The 21578-nt window shown below is 40.9% G+C and overlaps 1 protein-coding gene and 1 long non-coding RNA gene across 2 annotated transcripts in view; one reads left to right on the top strand and one right to left on the bottom strand.

Moving 5' to 3' along the window:
- LOC119898035 (proprotein convertase subtilisin/kexin type 4-like) overlaps positions 1 to 21578 on the bottom strand; it is a 184962-nt gene that overhangs the window by 76692 nt on the left and 86692 nt on the right. Inside the window, exons 7-8 of the mRNA XM_038712145.1 lie at positions 876 to 913; positions 36 to 115 (exon numbers count right to left, since the gene is read on the bottom strand). Coding sequence (XP_038568073.1) covers positions 36 to 115; positions 876 to 913 — 118 coding nt within the window. The remainder of the gene's footprint in view (positions 1 to 35; positions 116 to 875; positions 914 to 21578) is intronic.
- Positions 5671 to 7622, top strand: LOC119898037. The gene is made up of 2 exons (XR_005443473.1): positions 5671 to 5890; positions 6916 to 7622. It is a non-coding gene; the product is annotated as an uncharacterized LOC119898037 (long non-coding RNA).

A 21578-nucleotide genomic window follows, 5' to 3' on the forward strand; every position in this document is an offset into this window, starting at 1 on the left:
TCTCCCAGGTAAAGAAACACACGGGGCAACATTACCTATTTTCCTCATCTCTGACAGGCATGGGATCATGAGACAGACTGTGTGAAGCACGCACGTCAAAACTCGCAAGGGCTTCCTGTAATCCAGACAGAAACCAAATGGAGCACATTGTAACATTACGTAACTCTCAACACAGAAACATAGAGACGGAGTGACATGACGGGAAATAAAAGAACCCTTTCAAAAACTCTTGATACTGGCACTTGAATTAGTCTGTCAACATTTTTCTTCTGACTGACGACAATCACTGAGGAGTTGCCTGTGTCTATGTGTCTGTGTGTGTCTGTGAGTCTCATAAAAGTGAGCATGTTAGAATTTGCCAGTGTATATAGGCATAACGGGAGGAGGATGTCTTGGCAGCAAATTGTACAAGAGAAATTATGTATCTCTTTCTCCAGCCAGGCTTATCCATGCCAGGCAATCTGCTCTGACAAAGTACAAGTTGGCCTGTGCACTTCAAAGTGCCTATAGGATTACATATGACAAGGCAGGAGCAAACAACACTGCCACTGCACATATGCTTTATGGCTATCCAGTGTAACGCCAGCCTAGCAGAATGGAACAGCTTTATCATTATCACTATATGAAAGTTTTATTGTCTCATTTGTAAGTAATTGGGCAGTCTAAGGAAAGTCAATACACAGATTTCAGTCTAATGAAAATCCAAGTATGTTTGCACAACCAAACAGCACTCATAAACTCAGAAAAAGACAACTGGATCAGAAATTACACTGCATCTACGCATGAGATAACTAGAATGATAATAATTTACTGCCCGGCTGAAATAAGAACGGGCATCAGTTATTGTTCAAAAATGTAATATTAAGTTCACTTACAAAGTTTTTCTTCAGGTCCTTGTTTGTGTGATCTATACCTGAAAAACCAAAGAGAACACTTTATAAATGAGTGAAAAATCTAAGAATGATCGGGGTAGTTGATACTGGGAGGAACCAACATTTGAAGCTCTAGACAAAGACGTTTAAAAAGCAGTTCCTCACTTTGTTTTGGTGCAGTCAAATGGTGCGATCGGACTGTGCCTAAGTGCACTTATTGTTTCATTATTTCCTGTGGAGCCAAGTAGGAGTTGTTCAGCAGTCATTTCAACTTGCAGTGTGGTAGACAGGTTATTAAAACTTTTCATTTTAAGTACCCTACTAATTGGTGTAATTAATTTGCCAAAATGTAACAGCAAAGTCTATTTTTTAAAGCAAGATCCAGGCTCGGCTGAATGAGGTCTCACACATGACTGATGGGTCAGTAAATTAACAAATGGGCACAGAACAAGCTCTAGTCCCCCAAATTCAAATGTTTCTCACTTTTTCCTTCCATTTCATCGTTTGATCATCCTCTCTTTACACATCAGTAGCCTTTCTTTCACTTGCCCCCTCCCTGTCCTCCTTCTCTACTAACCCCAACCGCAACCACCACCTCCTCCTCCTCCTCCTCCTCCTCCTCCTCCTCCCCCTCCTCCATCTCTGCTACATCAGGGCTCCTGTGGTCTCTGCGAGAGACAAACGAATGAGGGCCCCAGGAGGGCCGCGCCTGCTCTGCCACACATCACTCACTCTTTCTGTCTCAATCACACACACACACGGGTCCTTGCAGCCTTTGTCCCATGCAGGCATTGCCTCCGGGTTGTCATGGTAACCTGCAGTCGGTTTTGCGGTTGAGGCCTGATTGTGTTCAGCTCAGACGGGATGGAGCCCTGGGTGGGTGAAGCCTCATTGGAGCCTGCCATGCTGTGCCATGCCATGGCAGGTCAACCTGCTACGTCCTCTACATAACCACTGATGCTTTATTCTCTCCTCTTCTCCCACTTTGGATTTTCTTGTCCCAGACACACTTCCTCCTTTGCTGGTTGATTGGTTCTGTTGTGTACTTTACAGTCAATTTGCTTTAAATTGTATTCTCTATGCACCACTGCAGTTGTCGTCACTGCTAACTCCACTGTTGGTCTAGGAAGGGCTACCTTCATGGCAAATGGCGCCACCAGTTGCTTCTTTTCATCCGCCAGCAATGAGCTCCACCTCTAAAGAAGACAAGAACCTTACTAAACAGCCAACCCACAGACAAGGCTTATTGTGTTTGTTGGGATACGACACCAAGCTGGAGTTAATGATGCCGGGAATCAAACTGTGCGACAGTTAAAGTTTGTAATATTTAGGAGGACCTGTTGACAAAACTGCAATATAAGATCCATAACCATGTTTTCAGTGGTGTATACATAATGAACCATTTCGTCACTATGTTGAATACATACAAAGAAGAAGAAGAACAAGTAACAGTAGTAGTAGTAGTCAACTGGTATATTAAAAGTAATAAAGGAAGATAAATTTTGACAGGCATCCACACATTTTGCATTTAGATTTCTGTTTGGGAACAACTGTGAATGATGTATTTAAGTTTATTTTATTTATCATGGACATAGCAATAGCATTGGTACTGCAACATACATTTATGTACAAGAGCCAGTTTCTACTTCAACTTAGCTTGTACATATAGCCTACTGTTATGAACACCTTCTGTAAGATGTTATTTCCTGGGATAAAAAGAGCATTTCATGAGTGTGAAAGTTGCATTCTTTCAGCCGCTTTTGACCGCATCTCACAGTCTTCATCAGCAAGCAAAGGGATTAAAAAAAAGAAAAAGAAAAGCAAAACTCAAACTGAGAAAACTCCCTCTACCTGTGATGCAGCTCAAAGACTATTTTGTCAAACTACTACATTTTATGTTTATACCATATGTGGTTTGGTTTAAGAAAAAGGTAGAAAATGCATCACCAGTTGATACTGAGCGTTATCCACTATCACAAAGTTGTGAGGTTTTTTATAGATTTTTTCATTTCTTATTCTCAAGGGAACAAGAGAAACTGCTCCTGGGCCAACTTTCCTCGTTGCCTGAGCCAAGTTGGATTCCCACACTGAACACAAGGCCAAGCGAGGATGCTGAGCAGGATTTGCGTACTCTGATTTAAAGTTTGAAGTGTGTTGAGTGATGCACTACGGGCCAACATGTCTTCATACGGAATTCAAACGATTCATTAAATAGTTATGAAATGTCATATCTCTTCCAAACCCCCCCCCACGTCACCATCAGTGAAATCAAGAGACTCTCCCATACATTCTGCTTCAACTTCATGTCTTCTGATCCAATATTTGTCTATTTCAGGTCAGAATCTCTACGCTTCAGTTTTTGGTGATGCTATGTGTTATTTTGTAGTTTTATGATCAAATCATTATTTGAGAAAACATAATATTGTCGAAACACAAATTGACATCGGAGGTTCTTGGTGAATGGAATAATACATAAATTACAGATCGTCTTTAACAGTATACTTACACACTCAGGCAGCTTTACACCACAACAGTGTCATCAACACTGTTGATATCACCACATCATGATAGTATGTTTTGAGTGTAAGCAAATCCAATGTCAGTTAGGGAGAACTTTTAAATGCAAGAGTTAAACTGGAATATGAGAATAAAACCTCCTCTTGGACTGGACATTATTTCCAGTTGTGGTGTGTGTCCCCTGAGGACATAAATGCAGAGCTACAAACGGTGGACCTCTGCTGTTCTGTGAAAAGAATTGCTTGTCTGCAGGAGGCAAACGAGCCCGCTTTATTAAGAGTCCATCTTTGTTTAAACTCAATTATAAGGAAGACACCTTAGTGTGCATTCATGCATGTTCTTGTGCTTTTATGTGTGTGCGTCAGACCCTTACCACAAAGATGATCAGATAGAGTCACGTCAGCATTTAAAAGGTGACACCATCATTTTTCAATTTGTGATGGAGACATCTTTGGGAATTAACGTCAAGCTTCCCAGGAGGGAACAAAGTAAGAAGTGAGCAAAGGATGGAGGGAGCAGGACACCCGCAATAGAGGAAGGGGATGGGTGACTGGAATTATAAAGTCTACACCCAAACACCTCTTAGACTCCTCACTAATGTAAGGACAGGTGTGTGATACTATTAACAATGATAGGCGATGGTGTGTTGGTAATCTCTATGATAATAGGCAAGGTGAGGTGGTTTATTTACATAGCACAGCTCAAAGTTGCGCTTTACATATAAAATAGGATTAAAATGTGGGTGGGTGGGTGCTCTAGTCAGCTGATATGTGGAAAACATTATAGGAGCATAATTTGGTCCTAGTCCAGTGAGTGATTTGTCTACCAGAAGCAGTATTTTAAAATGGATTTTCTGACTTACTGGTAATCAGTGCAGGCATTTTAGAATGGGTCTAATTTGTTCATATTTATTTGTTTTGGTAAGAACTCTAGCACATGCATTTTGGAAAAGGTATAGTTGCCTAAGAGCTTTCTCAGAAAAGAGTCTAACATTAACAATATTTTTTAGATGGCTGATGCTACAACTGATTTAATAGTTTCAATTTAGATCTGAGTCCAAGACAACACCCACATTTCTGGCCATACCCACAGTTTATACAGTTAGAGTTAATATGTGCAGGGATTTTCTGTCTTTCATTATGGGGCCAAACACAATCACCTCAGTTTTGTCTTTATTTAGTAAGATTAATATAACCTTTAAATTGCTAAATGAACTGATACAGTGTGTCAATGGAACTCAATGGAGTCTTTCTGTGAAAGAGAAATGTAGATTTAAGTATTGTCTGCATATGTATGGCTATAAATAGTATTGCTTTGAAAAATCTGACATGATAGCATGTATAGGCTGAGCAGAAGGGGGCTTAATATGTGGTACTCCACAGCTCATGCTGACCTGCTTGGAAGCAAGATTTCCAACGAAGAAAAATAATTTGGTTTTGCTAAAAGGACCTGCACCAGGACAGGAAAGTTTTCCAGGAGCCCAACTCACTTCTCCAACAAAACAGTGAGTTGAACTAGGCCAAATGCAGCCGTAAGATCTAATCACACAAGAATAGAAATTTGCCCAAGTCAGTGTTTATTCAAAAAACTGTTTCAGTACAATGATTAGGTGCCAAATCCTGATTCATTGTCAAAACTGTTGTTTAAACTGACAACGCTGTTGGTAGGGAAGGGTAAATTTGATATGACTCTATAGTTTTATATGTGAGTTATATTTCTGCCAGCCTGTGGAAGATCTCAGTGGCTTGGCATGCTTGTTGCTTCTCTTCAGTGGACAGACGTGTATTTGGATCAGGATTGACACGTGCACGGCATGAGCATGTTTAAGCTCAAAGTTCAAGTGTCACAAGGGTCAATTTGAGCATCAAAACACTGCACCTTCAAATATTGACAAGGATGATCTGAGTGGAAAAATGCATTCACTCAGGTGCATTCACTCAGGTAGCACCGCACTGCCATAAAGACAGCCATAAACACACTCCACCACAGTCCAAGGTCTTCTGAGTGTGAAAGTAGAAAGCCACGTCCCACAGTTAGATGAAACACTGTAGGTGGTGGAGCCAATGCAAAACCTTCCATGAATACAAATGCTTTGAACCTGGCTGACCCAGTCTAGATTGTGATTGTGCAGGTGTGTGTGTGTGCGGGCGTTCGCCGCTCTGCATGTGCGTCAGCATTCAGCGGCAGCAGCTGCACTCTATCTCCTTGCTCCGGCAGCATTCACGCCGGTCCTCAGGGTCAAACACACACACAAATCAGACACAGAGATGTGTCGGAGGCCATTTTGAGCCGATGGTGAGCCGTGCCTGAGCCGCCGCTGAGAAAATGAGCCGACATCACTTCAGAGGAGGCCCCCGCTACACCTGGGGCCCCCCGGCTGGATCTCACCGCTTAGCACTCCTCTGTAGGAGTTACTGTACAAAAAAATAGCAAAAGTCAACAGGCTGCCTCTGCTGCTGACAGGTGGAGTAGGAGAAGGACTAAGACACATGAGGGAGGAGGTGAGCGATAAAAAAACCCTGATACCAGTATTTCTGTAATGAAGCTGTACTTGGCTGATAAATTGTGTTGTTGTGTGTAAAGTGTGAAAGAGAAAAGGAAAGGTGTGTATGTCTGTGTGAGAGCTGCAGAGAGACATGGGTCTGTATCACCACCCGCTGGGGGTGTGACTTCCTGGCCCTACACCTCCGTCTCATTAATCAGCTCGGTATTTAAGAAGGGCTGGAGTGGACACTTGCCTGTAATTAGCTGGCTTTGTCAAGGATGTGTGTGTGTGTGTGGGTTTAAAAAGTGAATGGCGAAGAGAGAAATCTTGGGGAGAAGAGAGAGTTTAGTGAGTGTAAGAGGGTGGAAGGTTTGAGTTGGAAGGATGGAGAGGGAGCGTGGGTGATGGAAAGCCTGGCACAGCGAGGAAGGAAGAAGAGGACAGGAGTGAGAAGACGGAGAAGACATGTCGGAGGGAGACGAGAGAGGGAGAAACAGACTGTTTAGAGTAGCGGCTGAGGTGAGAACAGAAAGATGAGAGAAGGCAGATGAGAGAAGACTGAAGGGAAATGACAGTGAGAAAAAGATGCAGGGAGAGACGAGGGCAGCAGAGGGGATGTGGGGGTGGAAAAAAGGGTGACTTCTAAAGTGGGACATTAGTATTCAAGCAGCAGCCCTTCAACCCCCTCCCACCACACCCCGCTGCCCTGTCTGCACAGCGGCCAACTCTACTCCTGCCGTGGACCCAGACACGAAGCTGGAGGTGGCAGAGGAAGTGTGTATGTGTGTGTGTGTGTTCGTGTTGGGACTTAAGTTCATTGCAGGTCTCAAATGCTTCCTTCAATGGAGATCTCCACTTTAGAGAAATGTCTTTGTTTTTCCATGGTGTGTGGGTTTCGGTGTGCTTTCAGCTGTTACATTACAGTTATTACTACTCAAGTTCATAATCATAATGGTATGTGCAAGTTCAAAATTTTCTCTCAGTGATAAAGGATCTGGCACAAGCCAAGCAAATGACTGAAGCATGACTTTAACCATACAGCAGAGCCAATGCCGGGTGGGGGAGAGTGACATGTCAACTCTAGACGTCATCCATCTTGAATCAGTACAAAGCTGTGCAGAACTTTCCTCACTCTTCACTGGATGCAGCTGTGTCAAATTCTGGCTCCGTCACGACTGTCACCACTGCCACCACTGACAACATCCACTGGGCCATGATTGATTTTCTTTGCTCTACTATGAAACACTGAATTCACCTTTGAATGTAAATTAATCTATAGATGCAGTTCATTTGATACTGATACTTTTTCTAAAGACATTTTTTTGTGGTTCGTGTAGCGCAATACTGTCTACACTCAATGAAGGTGAATGAAACTGCATTTGTGTCACTCACAGCACAAGAAAATTACATTTTAAAAGAAAATGCTAGAAACAATGTCCCTGTTATTCTGGATAATTCATCAACCTCCTTACGAATTCATCGTTGGTTTTAGTCTTTTCATGGGATATGCTGACAATCACAAGAATATCACTAGATGTATACTTTTACTTATTGTTTAACTTGTAATCCACGGGCCATTTCCTTTCAACGATGCTCCTGTGTAATAATTGTATGTGTGTAAGTGCTACGGATAAGTGTACTGACTTCCTCTGAAAGCTGTTACCCTCTCTCTTTCTGCTTCTGCTCGTAACCAGTCATCCATTTTTGATGCTGAAAATGTTGAAAAATTAAAGTACAGGCAACAAAACTGAATGTCAGTCCCTGAACTTAATGACACCGTTCCAATGATATTCAGCTGGCATTATTCAGCATGTCTAATAAGTTGTTTATTTTTCATAAAATGAAGTACCCTCAGGGAAAAAGGGGATGATATTCTCAGATTTTGACATATTCAGTGGGAATCCTATTCGTCTCCATCAGCGTCACTCGACACTCATCAGAGTCACAGAACCCAGTGTTTGTTTCTCCACCAAATAAATTCCTCATGGCTGGTGTATGACTTCCTTTTCTTCCTACTAAACTACTACTATACAACTCCTCTGGTCTCCTCCACTGCTCTGCTCTCATTTGACTAATTATATTCACGGGGAACGGTGTTGACAAATTCATTTTGAAATCCATTAGTCCCATGGCGTAGTTTAAACAATGTGCACGTTAATGTCCATTGCTTTAATACCCCTGATTCACATTCTAATAGCCGTCTGATAAATCAGGTTATCTGTGACACCTTCTACCCGCCGTGAAGAGCGGAAATTAGAGAATTATTAACTATCCGTGGTGTTCTGTCATGTCCGGGTGTGTTAGGAAGAGGAGGAGAGGAGATGACAGAGCCGAGGAGGGAGGCAGCGAAAAAGGAGACAATGATGGAGACAGAGCAGAGAAATTAGAGGGATAGGTGAGGTTAAAAAGAGACCAGAGGGAAAAATAGTGTAAGAAAGGAACATGAGCACCAGGACTAAGTAAATCTAGATGAGGCTAAAACAAACAGAGGAGGGACTGAGGATAGAATAAAGGAGAACATATTGCATAGGGGTAAAACAAATAGAGGATCAATTTAAGAACAGTGTAAATTTAACACTCTGCTTAAACACACCGTAACCCTCCTTTACACATATACTCAATTTTATATACATTGCACAACTTGTAGAAATGCTGCACAAGCTAGATGCAAAATATGAATTATAGGTGAGTTTCCATTAGCTGGACTAAAGCAAACTACTAGACTTACATGGACAGGAAAGAACAAAGGCTTCCAATATTTGAACATGTTCCACGTTATTCTTCTACCAGTGTCAGCTAATGTTGTTTATGTTTCAACCTTTCATGCTACGGCATAAACACAGAGATTGGCTTTAAAATATCCTGTTGTGCACTCACAGACACAAAATCATGATGGACACCTCACACAATTTAGAACATCCAAAGACGCTTTCTACTGGGCCAGTATTTATTGAACAAATGTGTTGTCCTTGCTGTTAATCCCGTTATTTCTTAAATTAAGATTATTATTATTATATTTATTAGCTACTTGACAGGGCAAGTTAAATGACATGTTGGAGGTGATGCGCAGGGATTTTTTTGTTTGAATTTTTGAAGTATTTGTAATCGATTATACAGTATAAAATTATGCTTGATGAGGCGTGTTGTTTCAGGCATCGTAACATTAAGAGACAGGAGATTGCAACTCTGGAAAGTTAGCCCAGTGAGAATTTAACTTTATATGTGACAATTTTGATGTAACCAGCAGAATTACCCTGTTCAGTTTACAAAGCAGTCTACCAGGAATGTGTGCTCACATGCATTTGATTGACCAGCCCGCTGTGTTGCCGTATGATTTTACATTGCATGCCGGCAGAGGCTGAGCCAGGTTTAGCTGGATGACCCTGCATTGTTTGACAGAGCCTACATCGCTGGTAACCCCTGAATGTCAACACAGTGGTGTCATATAAATGGATGAGGGGTATGAGTTTTTTCATCCCGTGCTAATGTCTGCCCGAAGACCCTGATTTGCAAAGAAGTATAAACTGGTATATGAACGCACATAACTACACACATCATTGCTACAACTCATGTGTCTTTGCCTTGCCACACTTCCTCCTCCTTACTGAGCGGATCAACCTCTTGATATGAACTACCTCCAAATTCTTGCTCCACTCTACTTTTGTCAGTTCCACCTCCACCTTCACCTCCTCCCTCCTCCTCTCTCCCACCCCCATCTCCAACCAAATCCTGGCTGCTTCTCCTCCTCTTCCTACTGTCCCACCTCCCTCCTTCTTCCTCCTCCTCTCAGCACCGGCGGAACAGAAAGAGCGAGACTGTTAGTGTCAGTAGCCCTGCCTGTGGTGCGTGGTGGAGTGTGTGGATTAGACACATAGGCCTGATTAGCTGCTTGTTTACCAACCAGCACCAGCACTATCACAACCACAGGGCTTCAAGGGCAACACCAGTGGATCACCTCCCCACACACGCCCTAACACACACAACCAAAAAGCAGCTAATAGACACACTGTGCACACTTCTGGTGTGCATGTGTGAGAGTGTGTGTGTGTGTGTGTGTGTATATGGTGTGCCATCACGCCCCCGTTGAGTCGCCCACTATGGCACAGGGCTCTTAATTAAGAGGAGCGAGAGAGAGAGATTGTGTGTGTGTGTGTGTGTGTGTGAATGAGAGTGTTCTGGGGGCGGAGCAGCTGGCAGGAGGCACTAGGGCCAGAGAACATCTGCAGGAGGCTGCAATGCAACACGCCTTCACACACACACTGACAGGCATACGGACACACATAACTACACAGCATCGCCACTTGGCAACTCACATCCCTGAGAACACAGAATTACACACTTGCGAGCACACACCCAGACCCGTTGAATGCCATCGCCACTGCCGCCATACCAGTGGGACTGTCACCATAGCAACCCAGGACTGGTCATGTCACCCTGGTTTAGTGAGATGGGTGACAGCAAGAGAGAGTGAGAGATATGCAGGCGATAAAAAGAGCAAAAGACAAAGACAGAGAGTGAGGGGCATTAAATACCCTCCACAATGATTGCTTCAGTCTTGTTGTGAAACAAAAGGGTGAAGTGAAAGAGAGAGAGAGAGAGAGAGAGAGAGAGAGAGAGAGAGAGAGAGAGAGAGAGAGTCCAAGGGCGTCTCATCCACAGAGCAGCTCTGGATGTGAGGTCAGCAGCTCAGTGGACTTCAGACGCAGCACAGAGCCTTCAGAAGTCAGTGTCCTTTTTCAATAAGTCAAGAGGAGCTGTATAGTTGTGTAACACACACACACACACACACACACACACACGTGATGTGATCATGTTGACGGAAAGTGAAAAGAGTAGACAGGAGAAGAGGGATTTTGTCCTTGCTATGGGGCAAAGGTAACAGCTGAGGTTAAAGGATTAAAGGATCGTATCAGCCTTACTGGGTTGTCTTTATCTCCTGCAGTTATCTGTGTCAGCCAACCTAAGGAATTTACTTCACTTTGTTGTTTTGTTTTACTTTTGACCCCTCAAGATGTGATGTACATGAAGCATGTGACTGAAACATCCGCGAGATGAAGAAACAAAATATACAATTTACAAAAATATAAAAATGTGTGTGTGTGTGTGTGTGTGTGTGTGTGTGTGTGTGAAGCGTTGAAGAGACTGTAAGCTTCCTCAAATTAGTACGTGAAACAAACCTCAATGTCACATTTTCGTCACTGGTGCTCTTTACATAATGAATAAAATACATACATACACAATCTCTTCTTCTGCAGCGGTTTAATGGCACCTGACAGGAGAATTAGCGCCGCAAGGTTTTCTGAAAAATTGGTTTGAATTTGCACTACATTTGGATGAAACCTGACTTACTGAGACTCCAATAGCATCTACACAACATCTTACACTGTGCAGGGCTGGGTTAAGTTGGAAACCTGCTAGATTACTCTATGCTACAAAGAGAGATTGCTTTCAGGTGAAAGGAGAAAAATAACACTGAGAAAAATGACTTCCAATATAGTACATATATATAAGTTTCTATCCTTAACTTATCTGTAACAAGAAGATTTTATGAAAATGACCAGGTCAAGAGTTCAGTCACAGACCAAGAACCTACTTCTCAGCTGATTTATTACCATTAATACTTTCATAAATAGTTTGTGGTCTCAGTCGCTAGTTTCAAGTCTACTTCAATACAACATAATGTTAATTTAGTAAATTATGAGAGGAAAATGGAGGAACCATAAAGCAGAGTATGCTTCAGGGTAGGATTATCTATGATTGACAAATTCCCAGCCTTAAAGAAATACTTTATTTGCATTATGCTAGATGAGATGAACAACATGAGATGAACAACACAATTGTCCCATCTGTCCATCAAATATGAAACTGGAGCTAAGAGACAGTCCAGAGACTGGAAACAAAGACAAAAAGCTGGCCTGGCTCTTTCAAAGGTAGAAAAGTAAAATGAACTGCAGTCCGAAGTCACCGCTGTTACATTCTCTCCCCCCCCCCCCCCGCTGGTCATGATGTACAATTCTAGATGATGGTGACTTATGTGTCTGTTTTTTCCCTCAGGTGTTTTAGGTCTGGGTGACGAGTAGTTAGTTTTCGCAGCTTTATTTCTGTTTGTTTAGTTAGGGATTGGTTTAGGGTAGAGGGGAAGCCTCCAGATCCTACGGCCCTTTGTGGGCTGGTCTGGAGGGCTTCCCTTTCTTTTGTTTGTTTTGGCCAACCCATCAGATTTGTTGTTTTGTTTGAGTTAAACTTATTTCATGTTTATTTCAATAAACTTATGTTTTTGCATTACTTCTGGACTCTTTGCTCTTGTAACGAGCTTTGGTGGGGGTCGTAACAACCGCACTTGAAATATTTATTCATGTTGATCACAGCTGAGTGCTTATTATTGTGTGGTGTTTCAGATTTATATAACTTTACCTTCCACTACATCTCTTGTTTCAATTCGACTGACAATACCACTGGTGTATCACAGTGAAAAAGACATAGCTGGTGTCGTAACTTTCTTCCCTGTGGAAAAATAAACATGTTGTTAACATGAACAACTATTATGTGTTTCCCTGAAATGAAGCAAGATACCGACTACCAATCATCTAGTCCATGGTCTCATTTGTTTACAGTAATTGCACCAGGGTATCACAATTAATGGTATAATGATGTTTAAAGATGAGACACTTTAAATCATCTTCTGTTGGTGTTTTGCATGCACGTTCCATCATTGCATTACATAACAGAAGGATGGGGTTATTAGCTGCTAACACTGATTTGTACTAAACAACAAAACTCTAGTTATTTTTAAGTGTTGTTGCTTAATGAGGAATTTAGATGTCTATGGTGAGTATCTGTAGGGTTAAATTTCATAAATGCCAAAGGTCAGTAGTGATGAAGGCAAGATGTAAAGCAGTGGTCAGCATCGGGCCAATTTTCTTTCAAGCTGTTATAGGGTGGGCCAGAAAAAAACAAAGTCAAATCATTTAAAATCATGTACGTTTAGCTCAGTCGGTACTGTGCGGGACTCCGGTAGGTTGTAAGATCGATTCCAATTTACTGTGGATATTTTTTTCTCCCTTGTTAAACAAATTGAATAAAAGGACACTTTTGCACATGCTCACAAGAAAACATGTGCTGCAGTGTGTGCGCGTTCTGGCGTTTGATTCACATTCATAAACCTATGGACACTTATTTTCATTTCCCTGAGGAAATTCAGGGGAATCCAATCACACGTTTACTGACGGCAAGCCAGAGACTCTTTTGAATGTCCTTCAGAACTCTTCAAAGTAAAAGCTCTTAATAAACTCGACATGAAGCATTGCTGCAAAAGACGTTCTCACGCTTTTATTTTAGAGGCACAATCACTTAACAGGAAGTGATTGTGTGAGTAACTGTAGCTGTCATGACTATTCAGCACCAGCTGTTATCAATTAATTTATTTTTTATTTTTCTGCTATCAAAGAAGTCTGGCCGGCCAGATAATATTGCTGGCCCGCGGGCCGCCTATTGCCAACCACTGATGTAAAGTGATCTCTGGCTACTGGAGGAAAAAGGTCAGTAGCACCAGTATGATCCCCTGAGTCTCTAACTGTCTGTACATGAATTGGGAAATGGTCCGTAACCACAAAGACAAGGACACACACAAACACATATCACTACCAATAGCATCTCTACTAGCTATTGTAGCTTGTGTATTTATGTCAATCTCATGCAGCAATGAATGTGTGCATACATGCGTAGCCTTGTGTCTCTGCACCATGTCGATACATACATGTGATTATTTTCATATGTTCATGCGTGTGTGTATGAGACAGATGTAGAGTGACACAAGATTTACGCATATTAATTAATCAATATTTGGTCTCCTTGGGCTGTTCCATACAGTATCGATTTGCAGCCAGAGCCTAGAGCATATGCGCTTGAACCTTGACCCCAATAAAACAATAATATGTCTCCATAAAAACCAATGTGTCCCCAGTCTGCACTGACTGGGTGAGAAGCTATTGAACTGGAGAAGAAAACTACACTAGTCCCGACCAATATGACAAAGAGTGAGTGAGTGGAAAACAGGACTTGTACTCAGTGGAGTTGCAAAGTGTCAGGAATTATTTCAAGCGCCCAGAAGTAAAAGTCTTGTTTGTTTTCTGCAAAAACAACATGAAGATTGGTATTTGGAGCACTTCCAAGGTTCGGATGAATATAAAAATCACCTGGTTGAATTATCAGTACACAACTTTATCAACTGCCTTAGCAAATACCAGGTTCTTTCATAAAAACATTTTGCAGTGTTTTCCATACAGTGGTTTATTTGTGGCAGCCCGCCACAATATCAACAATATTAACCCCTTTAAAATGGGCAAACTCGTATTTCATGGTAGAGCTGTTCCTCTCGTTCAGTATACCGCATTCGCTCATTCATACTAAACCAACATTTGTGGCATAATCCCGCAACTGTGTGTGGTTTCACATAGCGATCTGGCTGTCTGGAGCCAGTGGTGAATTAAAACACCATTACGTGTAATACAACACCGGCATGCCGGCTGCGAGGTGGATCAAATCAGACCCCACTTTACAGTCGCATACCTTTCATACAGCGCAGCGAGACGGAAAATAAGGCAGTGTGAAAGCGGCTATTGACGACAAAGCCGTCTGTGAATAGCCCGTCCTCTGTGTGCACGATCGGAATTAGAACATGATCATGCACTGAATCAGTACGGAGTTGAGTGGTTAGTATCATGAACACCAATGCACACATTTGTCCAAGACTAATGCATTCAAGTTAACTCAGATAAGTTAGTCTATCTACTGCATGCTCTTAACACAAAGCTGCTAATCTCTGAGACCCACCTTCAAATAAGTTCTTAGCAAACAAGGAGCCTAGATATTAAGGATAGCTATGTAAATGTTAGAATACAGCTGGGTTCTCAAGGTCAGTGATATTGATTCAACATGTAATATTTCTTATTGAATTTTTTAAATTGTATTCATCCACCACATGATTACACTCTTTCTGATGACTAAATGTGTTTAAATTGTAAAACACAGAAACAGAAACCGTGAAATTTGGGAAAACAATTTACGGAATCTAGCAAAAAATTTAAATGGATTTCATAGGGCGGTATCCATGTTGTTGTCGCTCAGTATCTGAATGTAACATAAATCTTGCAAGCTCCATCGGGAGGTAGTCATTTTGTAAAATGTAAAATGTAACGGAGACGAGCCTGAACAGGCAAAATTTAGTGCAGCGTGTCTATGAGGACACCACGTATTTGCAACATGCCTGCTCCGCAACACTATTTGTGTTTCGAGGGGTTTAAAAACCTTGGGGAAACACTGAATACCAAAATTATAAGCTAGAAGATGCTAAAAAAATCCATATACTGATAAGTGAGGCTTTGAAAGAAAATTTGGAATTTACAGTTCACTTCCAGAACTAGCAGCTCTTCCCAGATCAAAGTTGTGATAGAAAATGGATTTCAACCAGACATATAGAGACAATAATAGACAGTCAATAATTTCACTCTGTTTATCCATCCATCGCGGGTGGGCTGGAGGCAATCCCAGCTGACGTTGGGCGAAAGGTACACCCGTACACCCGTACACCCGACCTGACCAGGGTGTACCCTGGACAGGTCGCCAGTCCATCACAGGGCCACACATAGACAGACAACCACTCATACTCACACTAAGGATAATTTAGAGACACCAATTAACCTAGCCTGCATGTCTTTGGATGATGAGAGGAAGCCGGAGCACCCGGAGAGAACCCACGCGGACACGGGGAGAACATGCAAACTCCACACAGAAAGGCCGGGACGACCGGGGTTTGAACCCACGACCTTCTTGCTGTGAGGCGACTGACTGTCTATTTAAAGTAAAAACTATTTAAAGTAAAAACGTAAAGTAAAGGAATTTTCACTTTAGTATTTTAAGTTAGAGATGTCCCGAGTTGACCCTAAAGATCGCTATTGGGCAGTTCAAATTAAGCATTTCAAAATCCAGTCCTTTCATTACTGCACTCTCTTATGTTTTGTCCACCTAAATCTGCTAGTGTTGACAGCTGGTTCTATTGTGCGAGTATTCTGCTGCATATGCGGGTGAAAATTAGAGTGTGTGGATGTGAAAAATTATATGCACCAGTGAGTGACTGATCTGACACCTGAGCTGGCAAAATACATGAATTTGCTAAGCTCTGACTATAATTATCATTAACAAATACCAGTGTAGAAAACATTCAGGTAGCAGCTTCAGCATTTTTAACGCTGACCGTTGCATCACATTTTAAAATGACAAACATAGCTGCCGATCATAGCTGCCTATAAGCTGTGGCTAATTAAAATATGTGAGTAACTGACATGAGACTTGACTGCTGTATGGTTGTGTCAAGTGGCCTTAAAGTAGATAAAGTCATAAAATTACATGATTTCAACATATTTATTATCGTCCTGTATCTGTTTCCCCCCATTTTTCTAAATTTCTTTAAAAAACAAGTGTATACAAGAATAAAAACAAACACATGGATGAGAGCATCATACTGTCCATCAATGGGCCATCAATTTGGTTTTCGGAAAAGAAATGTCAACAGAAATGGGTCTTTCACAAAATCTCTACAGCCTTAAACAATAAAAAAAAATCTCTATATTTTAATACTTTAGCCCTTTGACAATCACAACATCCTTGCTGCAGAATTACAAGATTTGGCTTTCATGATGTTGCCCTAAAATAGCTGCTTGATAATATAAAGGAGAGAGAAAGGATCTATCTATTAATGGGCCTCAATTCAAAGAGAGCTAAGTTAATTTGTGGAGTACCTCAGGGTTCCATCCTTGCGCCTCTGCTGTTTAAAACAGGAATGACCTACCTAGAGTCTGCAACAATGTACTGCCTCTTTTATTTGGTGATAACAAATGTCTTGCTAAAAAATTTAGCACACTGATTTAAGAAGCAAATGATGAGCTTTCATCTACTGCTAAACGGTTTCAGATGAATAACCTCTCTTAATTTATAAAAAATCTAATTTTATGATATTTTGTAACAAATATAAAAAGGAAACCAAAGAAGAAGCTAAAATTTTTATGAACATTGAAATAACTCAGATGTCTTACATTAAATTCCTAAGAGTCATAGCTGATATACACATATAAATATTAATCCTGCACGAAATGAGGAAAATCTGTGGTGTACTTGCGATAAATAAGTATTGAAGGGGGCATATTAGCTGTACAACTAAATGCTGTTTCTTGAACAGGAAAGTCACTTTATACACTCTGGAAACAGATCTAAAATGACAATAAAATAAATTATATTCCTGACATCAAAATACTGAATGAAGTTTAGAAAGAATGAAAAATCAGTCCTTATCAGTCTTTCCGCCCATCTTCCTAACTGCTGCTGCTGTTATTAACTGCCTGCAGGTAATGTTACCGCTGGTGGAGAGAGGGGCAGCTGGTTTGTCTCAGCCAGCACTTTAAGGTAAGTGACAAACTAAGCTAAACAGGTAGACTACAACCAGACAGCTTTCGTTTTAGCTTGTTTGTAACAATTCGCTATTATTCGAGCTAGCACGCTGTAAAAAATAGTAGATGAGAGACAGTGGACAGAACAGATTAAAATATTTCTTTCTACATGTTTACGCTTGTTGAACTAGTGTATTGATAAAGTATTGGGTTTTTACTCATGAAGGTTTTGTGCTCGTACTTACAGAAATGAGAGATTTTTTTTCTCTTAAGTATGACAATTGATGTTTAGCCTATGTATGTTCAAACATATTTTTGATATTCTTATTCGATATTCAATAGTCTTTTGTACGTCATGTGCAAATAAACTAAACAATAAACAGATGTTAAAGTGTTTGTGAGGGAAGACATCACACTCTGTAACACCACCGTACAATTAGAGTGGACTTTTTGAAGTTCCAACCACACCAACTGATTAAGGAGTCTTCTCTCTAGCAAATTGCATCATGTCAATTTCAGGAGTCGCATTCTCCTGCTTAAGCTTTCATTCATACCATATATCAATAATTTAAGCTTATAAACATCATAGCTTTGAATCAAGACCTTCAGTCTTTGGATCAAGTAGTTCATACAAATTAAGGTAGCCTATGACAGATTTTAGCTATAGCTGTTATTTCGGTGTGTCAGATACAGATTCAACCAACATTTAAGTAAATAGAAGTATCGGGTCAGAATTACCCAATATTACAGGACTCTGATCCGGATCAGGACCAAAAAACTTGATAGGAACATCCCTGAATATCTCTCGGCTATGATTATCATAGTATAAGTGATAAAAATGGGTGTCAACATGTTTTGTCATTGTTTTATCATTATTATATTTCTTCCAAGTCTGTGAAATTTGAAGGAACAGTTTTAGTTCTGCAGGGAGAATCAGCAAAAGTTACTGTTATGAGCAATACAACTGAAGCACTAGTTTGATTTTGTGAAGATCTGCTGGAGAAGAAAATCTGTTTTGTTGCCATAACTAAACCAGCACAGTTAGACTGAGGAAATAAACATGTTATGATTAATTTACAGACTCTTACATAGAATATCATAATAAGGACATAATCTGTGTGTGTGTGTGTGTGTGTGTGTGTGTGTGTACATGGATGGTTGTGTGAGAAATACAGTAATGAAAGCGTGCTCTGGTTACAGCCAAATTCAGCATTAATGATGGACTGAGATCAGCTCTGTGGGATCAAATACTCCGTCTGCTAAATAATGTAGCGTACAGGGCCAATGACAGTCCCATATGGACCACGGAAAGAGCTGTTGGAAGCCTAATGTATAGCAGCTACTGTAAGTATGTCAGCAACCGCTGTTAAATAATCTGTGGCTGGAGGAAGGATCAAGCCAAATATATACAGTATTTATGTCTGTGTGTGTGTGTGTGTGTGTTTATGCACACATTTCAGGTTGTGTGCATGCAGAAATGCAGAAATGCATGAATGCACGTGTGTGTTTGTGTTTGTGACTATGTCAGCAATGTGTGTCACTCATAAATAATGTACGGCTCTTGGTTCTCTCCTCTTCAAAGCTAGTGACGCTCAGTGTTCCACATAATTAACTCTCTCTCTAACACACACAACAAAATACAGTTGAGGAAACAGCAGATAAATACACAGATATAAATAAAGTCTAGGACATCACAGAAAATTCAAAAAACTTCATGTTATTAATTAATTAAATGGTAGAAAAGTATGTGCATGTAAAATTGCTGAATCATTGTTAAATCATATGTTGAATAACTCAAAAAGGGCATTGCAACCTTTGACATGAGAGAAGGTTCAGACTCTCCATTCATCAAGATTAGAAGAGCTTGGGGCATCTCTCTTTCTTGAGATGTGCATGTTGGAAACTGGTTCTGACAAGAATTTGTTGTTTAGGAGAGAAGACAGGAAAGCCAAAAAGAGCCATACACATTGTCATTGATGTTTTGCTAAAACTAGGCTGGAACAGGGATTAGTAAACAGATTTTATGCTGCCTCTGATGTGTGGAGTCTGTTTCCTGGTACCAGAGCTTTAATATATACATTCACTTAAGACAACAGAGACTGAGCAGAGAGTGAATCTTTATTCATTAGTAATGAAATCTATAATACTGTCTTTTTTTTTCATCTAAAGCCCAAGGCTAAGCTGACCTGATAACATTAGATGCTCCACTTTCAAAGTCCACTTGCAGCGGAACATTTTCAAGGAAATACTAAAGAATAATTTCAATTCAAAACTACTTTTAGATTCAAAACTAAGGGGCTCTATGTATTTTTTTTAATGAAATGAAACATTGCTTGTGTGTGAAGGTGGTTGTAACGTCACAAAAAACCCCCCGATCCACTTGCCCAGTTTTTTACCTCTGACCATGCTTAATCCCATGTGAAGACTCCAGGTCGGATTTTCAGGGAAATCCATTGGCTGTGACAGCATGAGCGCTCCAGAGCCGCTTGCCTCCTGATTCTATACCACATACACAGCAGCAACACCCCAGCTAAGGAGATGAACTCGAAACCAAAAACAACCAGCTGCCAGCAGAATAAAGACTCCAACACAAACTCCACGTAAGGATAAAACCAACAACGTTTTATGTGCTGGAGCCCGTCAGGCGAAACGAGAATCAGATCGACTTGAAAAAATCGGGTGAAAAAACTGTCAACATCAGAAAAGCTTGAGTCACTGGGAGACCTCAGCTTTGTTTTGAAACTGACAAAACCGACTCAGAGTTGGCTTTCATTCTATTGGACAGATACATTACTGTGATTTTGTACTTTAGTTGGCTCAAGTTAGATAACATTAGCTTGCTGGCTAACGCTAATCAGTGGCTAACCTTCTCCGTTGCAAAATTCTACTTTTGCCTGGCTTTCCACTTCACCAGTTAACATGATCCATCTTACTATCCTGTGTATCACCGGTATTATGTCAAAGTGTTGATTTTAGCCTGCAAGAAATGATATATGAATAAGGCTACAAGGCAAATGCGGAGCGATTTGTTTTTCACTAGCCTTTAGTGATGCAAGGCAGGGATCCATGTTAGCAGGGATCCACCGCTGTTTGCTTCCTAACATTCAATTCAGATTTATTGTCATTTTACCGATACTCAGGTACACAGCTTCTTCACCGTCTCAGTCGCTGTAACTTATGTGGCACACATAATATGCAATAATGCAACATAACGGTGCAGGACAACACCACAGTAGAAGACCTGTTCACTACAGTAATGTTACTTACTGCGGTCTAACTATGTGGCAACAATCTCATTTATAATATTCACTCTAGCTCACTAAGCGTTTTATTACCATCCAATACATTTACCTGACATTATTGAGCCTCCAGTGAAAGATACACATAAAGTTAGTGAAAAGCAGCAAGGGAAGTAACGCAGATGTATCACATCGGCTAAATGCAGTCAATATAAAGTTATCATGTAACGAGCATGGACTAGTTCAACCTCAAGCTGATTTTACATGAGTTTTCAGCATGTTGTGTGAAGCTGCCTCCTGGTGTTTCGGTGTCTTTGTGTCTGATTTTGCTCGCTCATGCGTTGAAGCACACGTACAAGCACACACCAGGTTGCAATCTGAAAACTGCACCGCTAGTGGCCGCTGAAAACTATTTATAGCCCCTTTAACAAAAAAATGCTGAAGAAATAAAATGACCAGAGAAATATATATTCAGTAGACCTGACAATGAAAACAGCACAGAACACCGCTGTGATTTATAAATGATAGTAGTGTTCTGATATAGATATCTATGGTGCATTCACTGATTTCTACATCTTTTGGGCATGTTTTAAAATCAGTTTCAGATAGATTGATCTAGAAAATAACACATTTATTCATTTACATACAACGAGGCCACAGTATGTGCCTCCCAGTGGCAATTAAGAAGCAGGGCAATACCTACAGATGGCACACTGCGTTGTTCCCAAGCTTCGTTGTGGTACAGGCTGACGCTGGGTGGTGATGGTACAGTGGATAAGGCACATGCCTTTGGTGTGAGAGACCTGGGTTCAATTCCCCACTGTGACATGTCCACCGATGTATCCCTGAGCAAGACGCTTAACTGCTAGTTGCTCCAGAGGTGTGCAACCTCTGACATAAAAAGCAATTGCAAGCTTCTTTGGATGAAAGCGTCGGCTAAATTAATAAATGTAACGTAGATCCAATAATGTTCTTATTGTCAACGTATCCCGTGAAAAGTCTAAAACCAACAGTGAACTGATCC

Source organism: Micropterus salmoides, unplaced genomic scaffold, assembly GCF_014851395.1.
Source record: "Micropterus salmoides isolate LMB-PRFRI ecotype aquatic unplaced genomic scaffold, ASM1485139v1 Ms_hic_scaffold_11, whole genome shotgun sequence".
Taxonomy (NCBI): domain Eukaryota; kingdom Metazoa; phylum Chordata; class Actinopteri; order Centrarchiformes; family Centrarchidae; genus Micropterus; species Micropterus salmoides.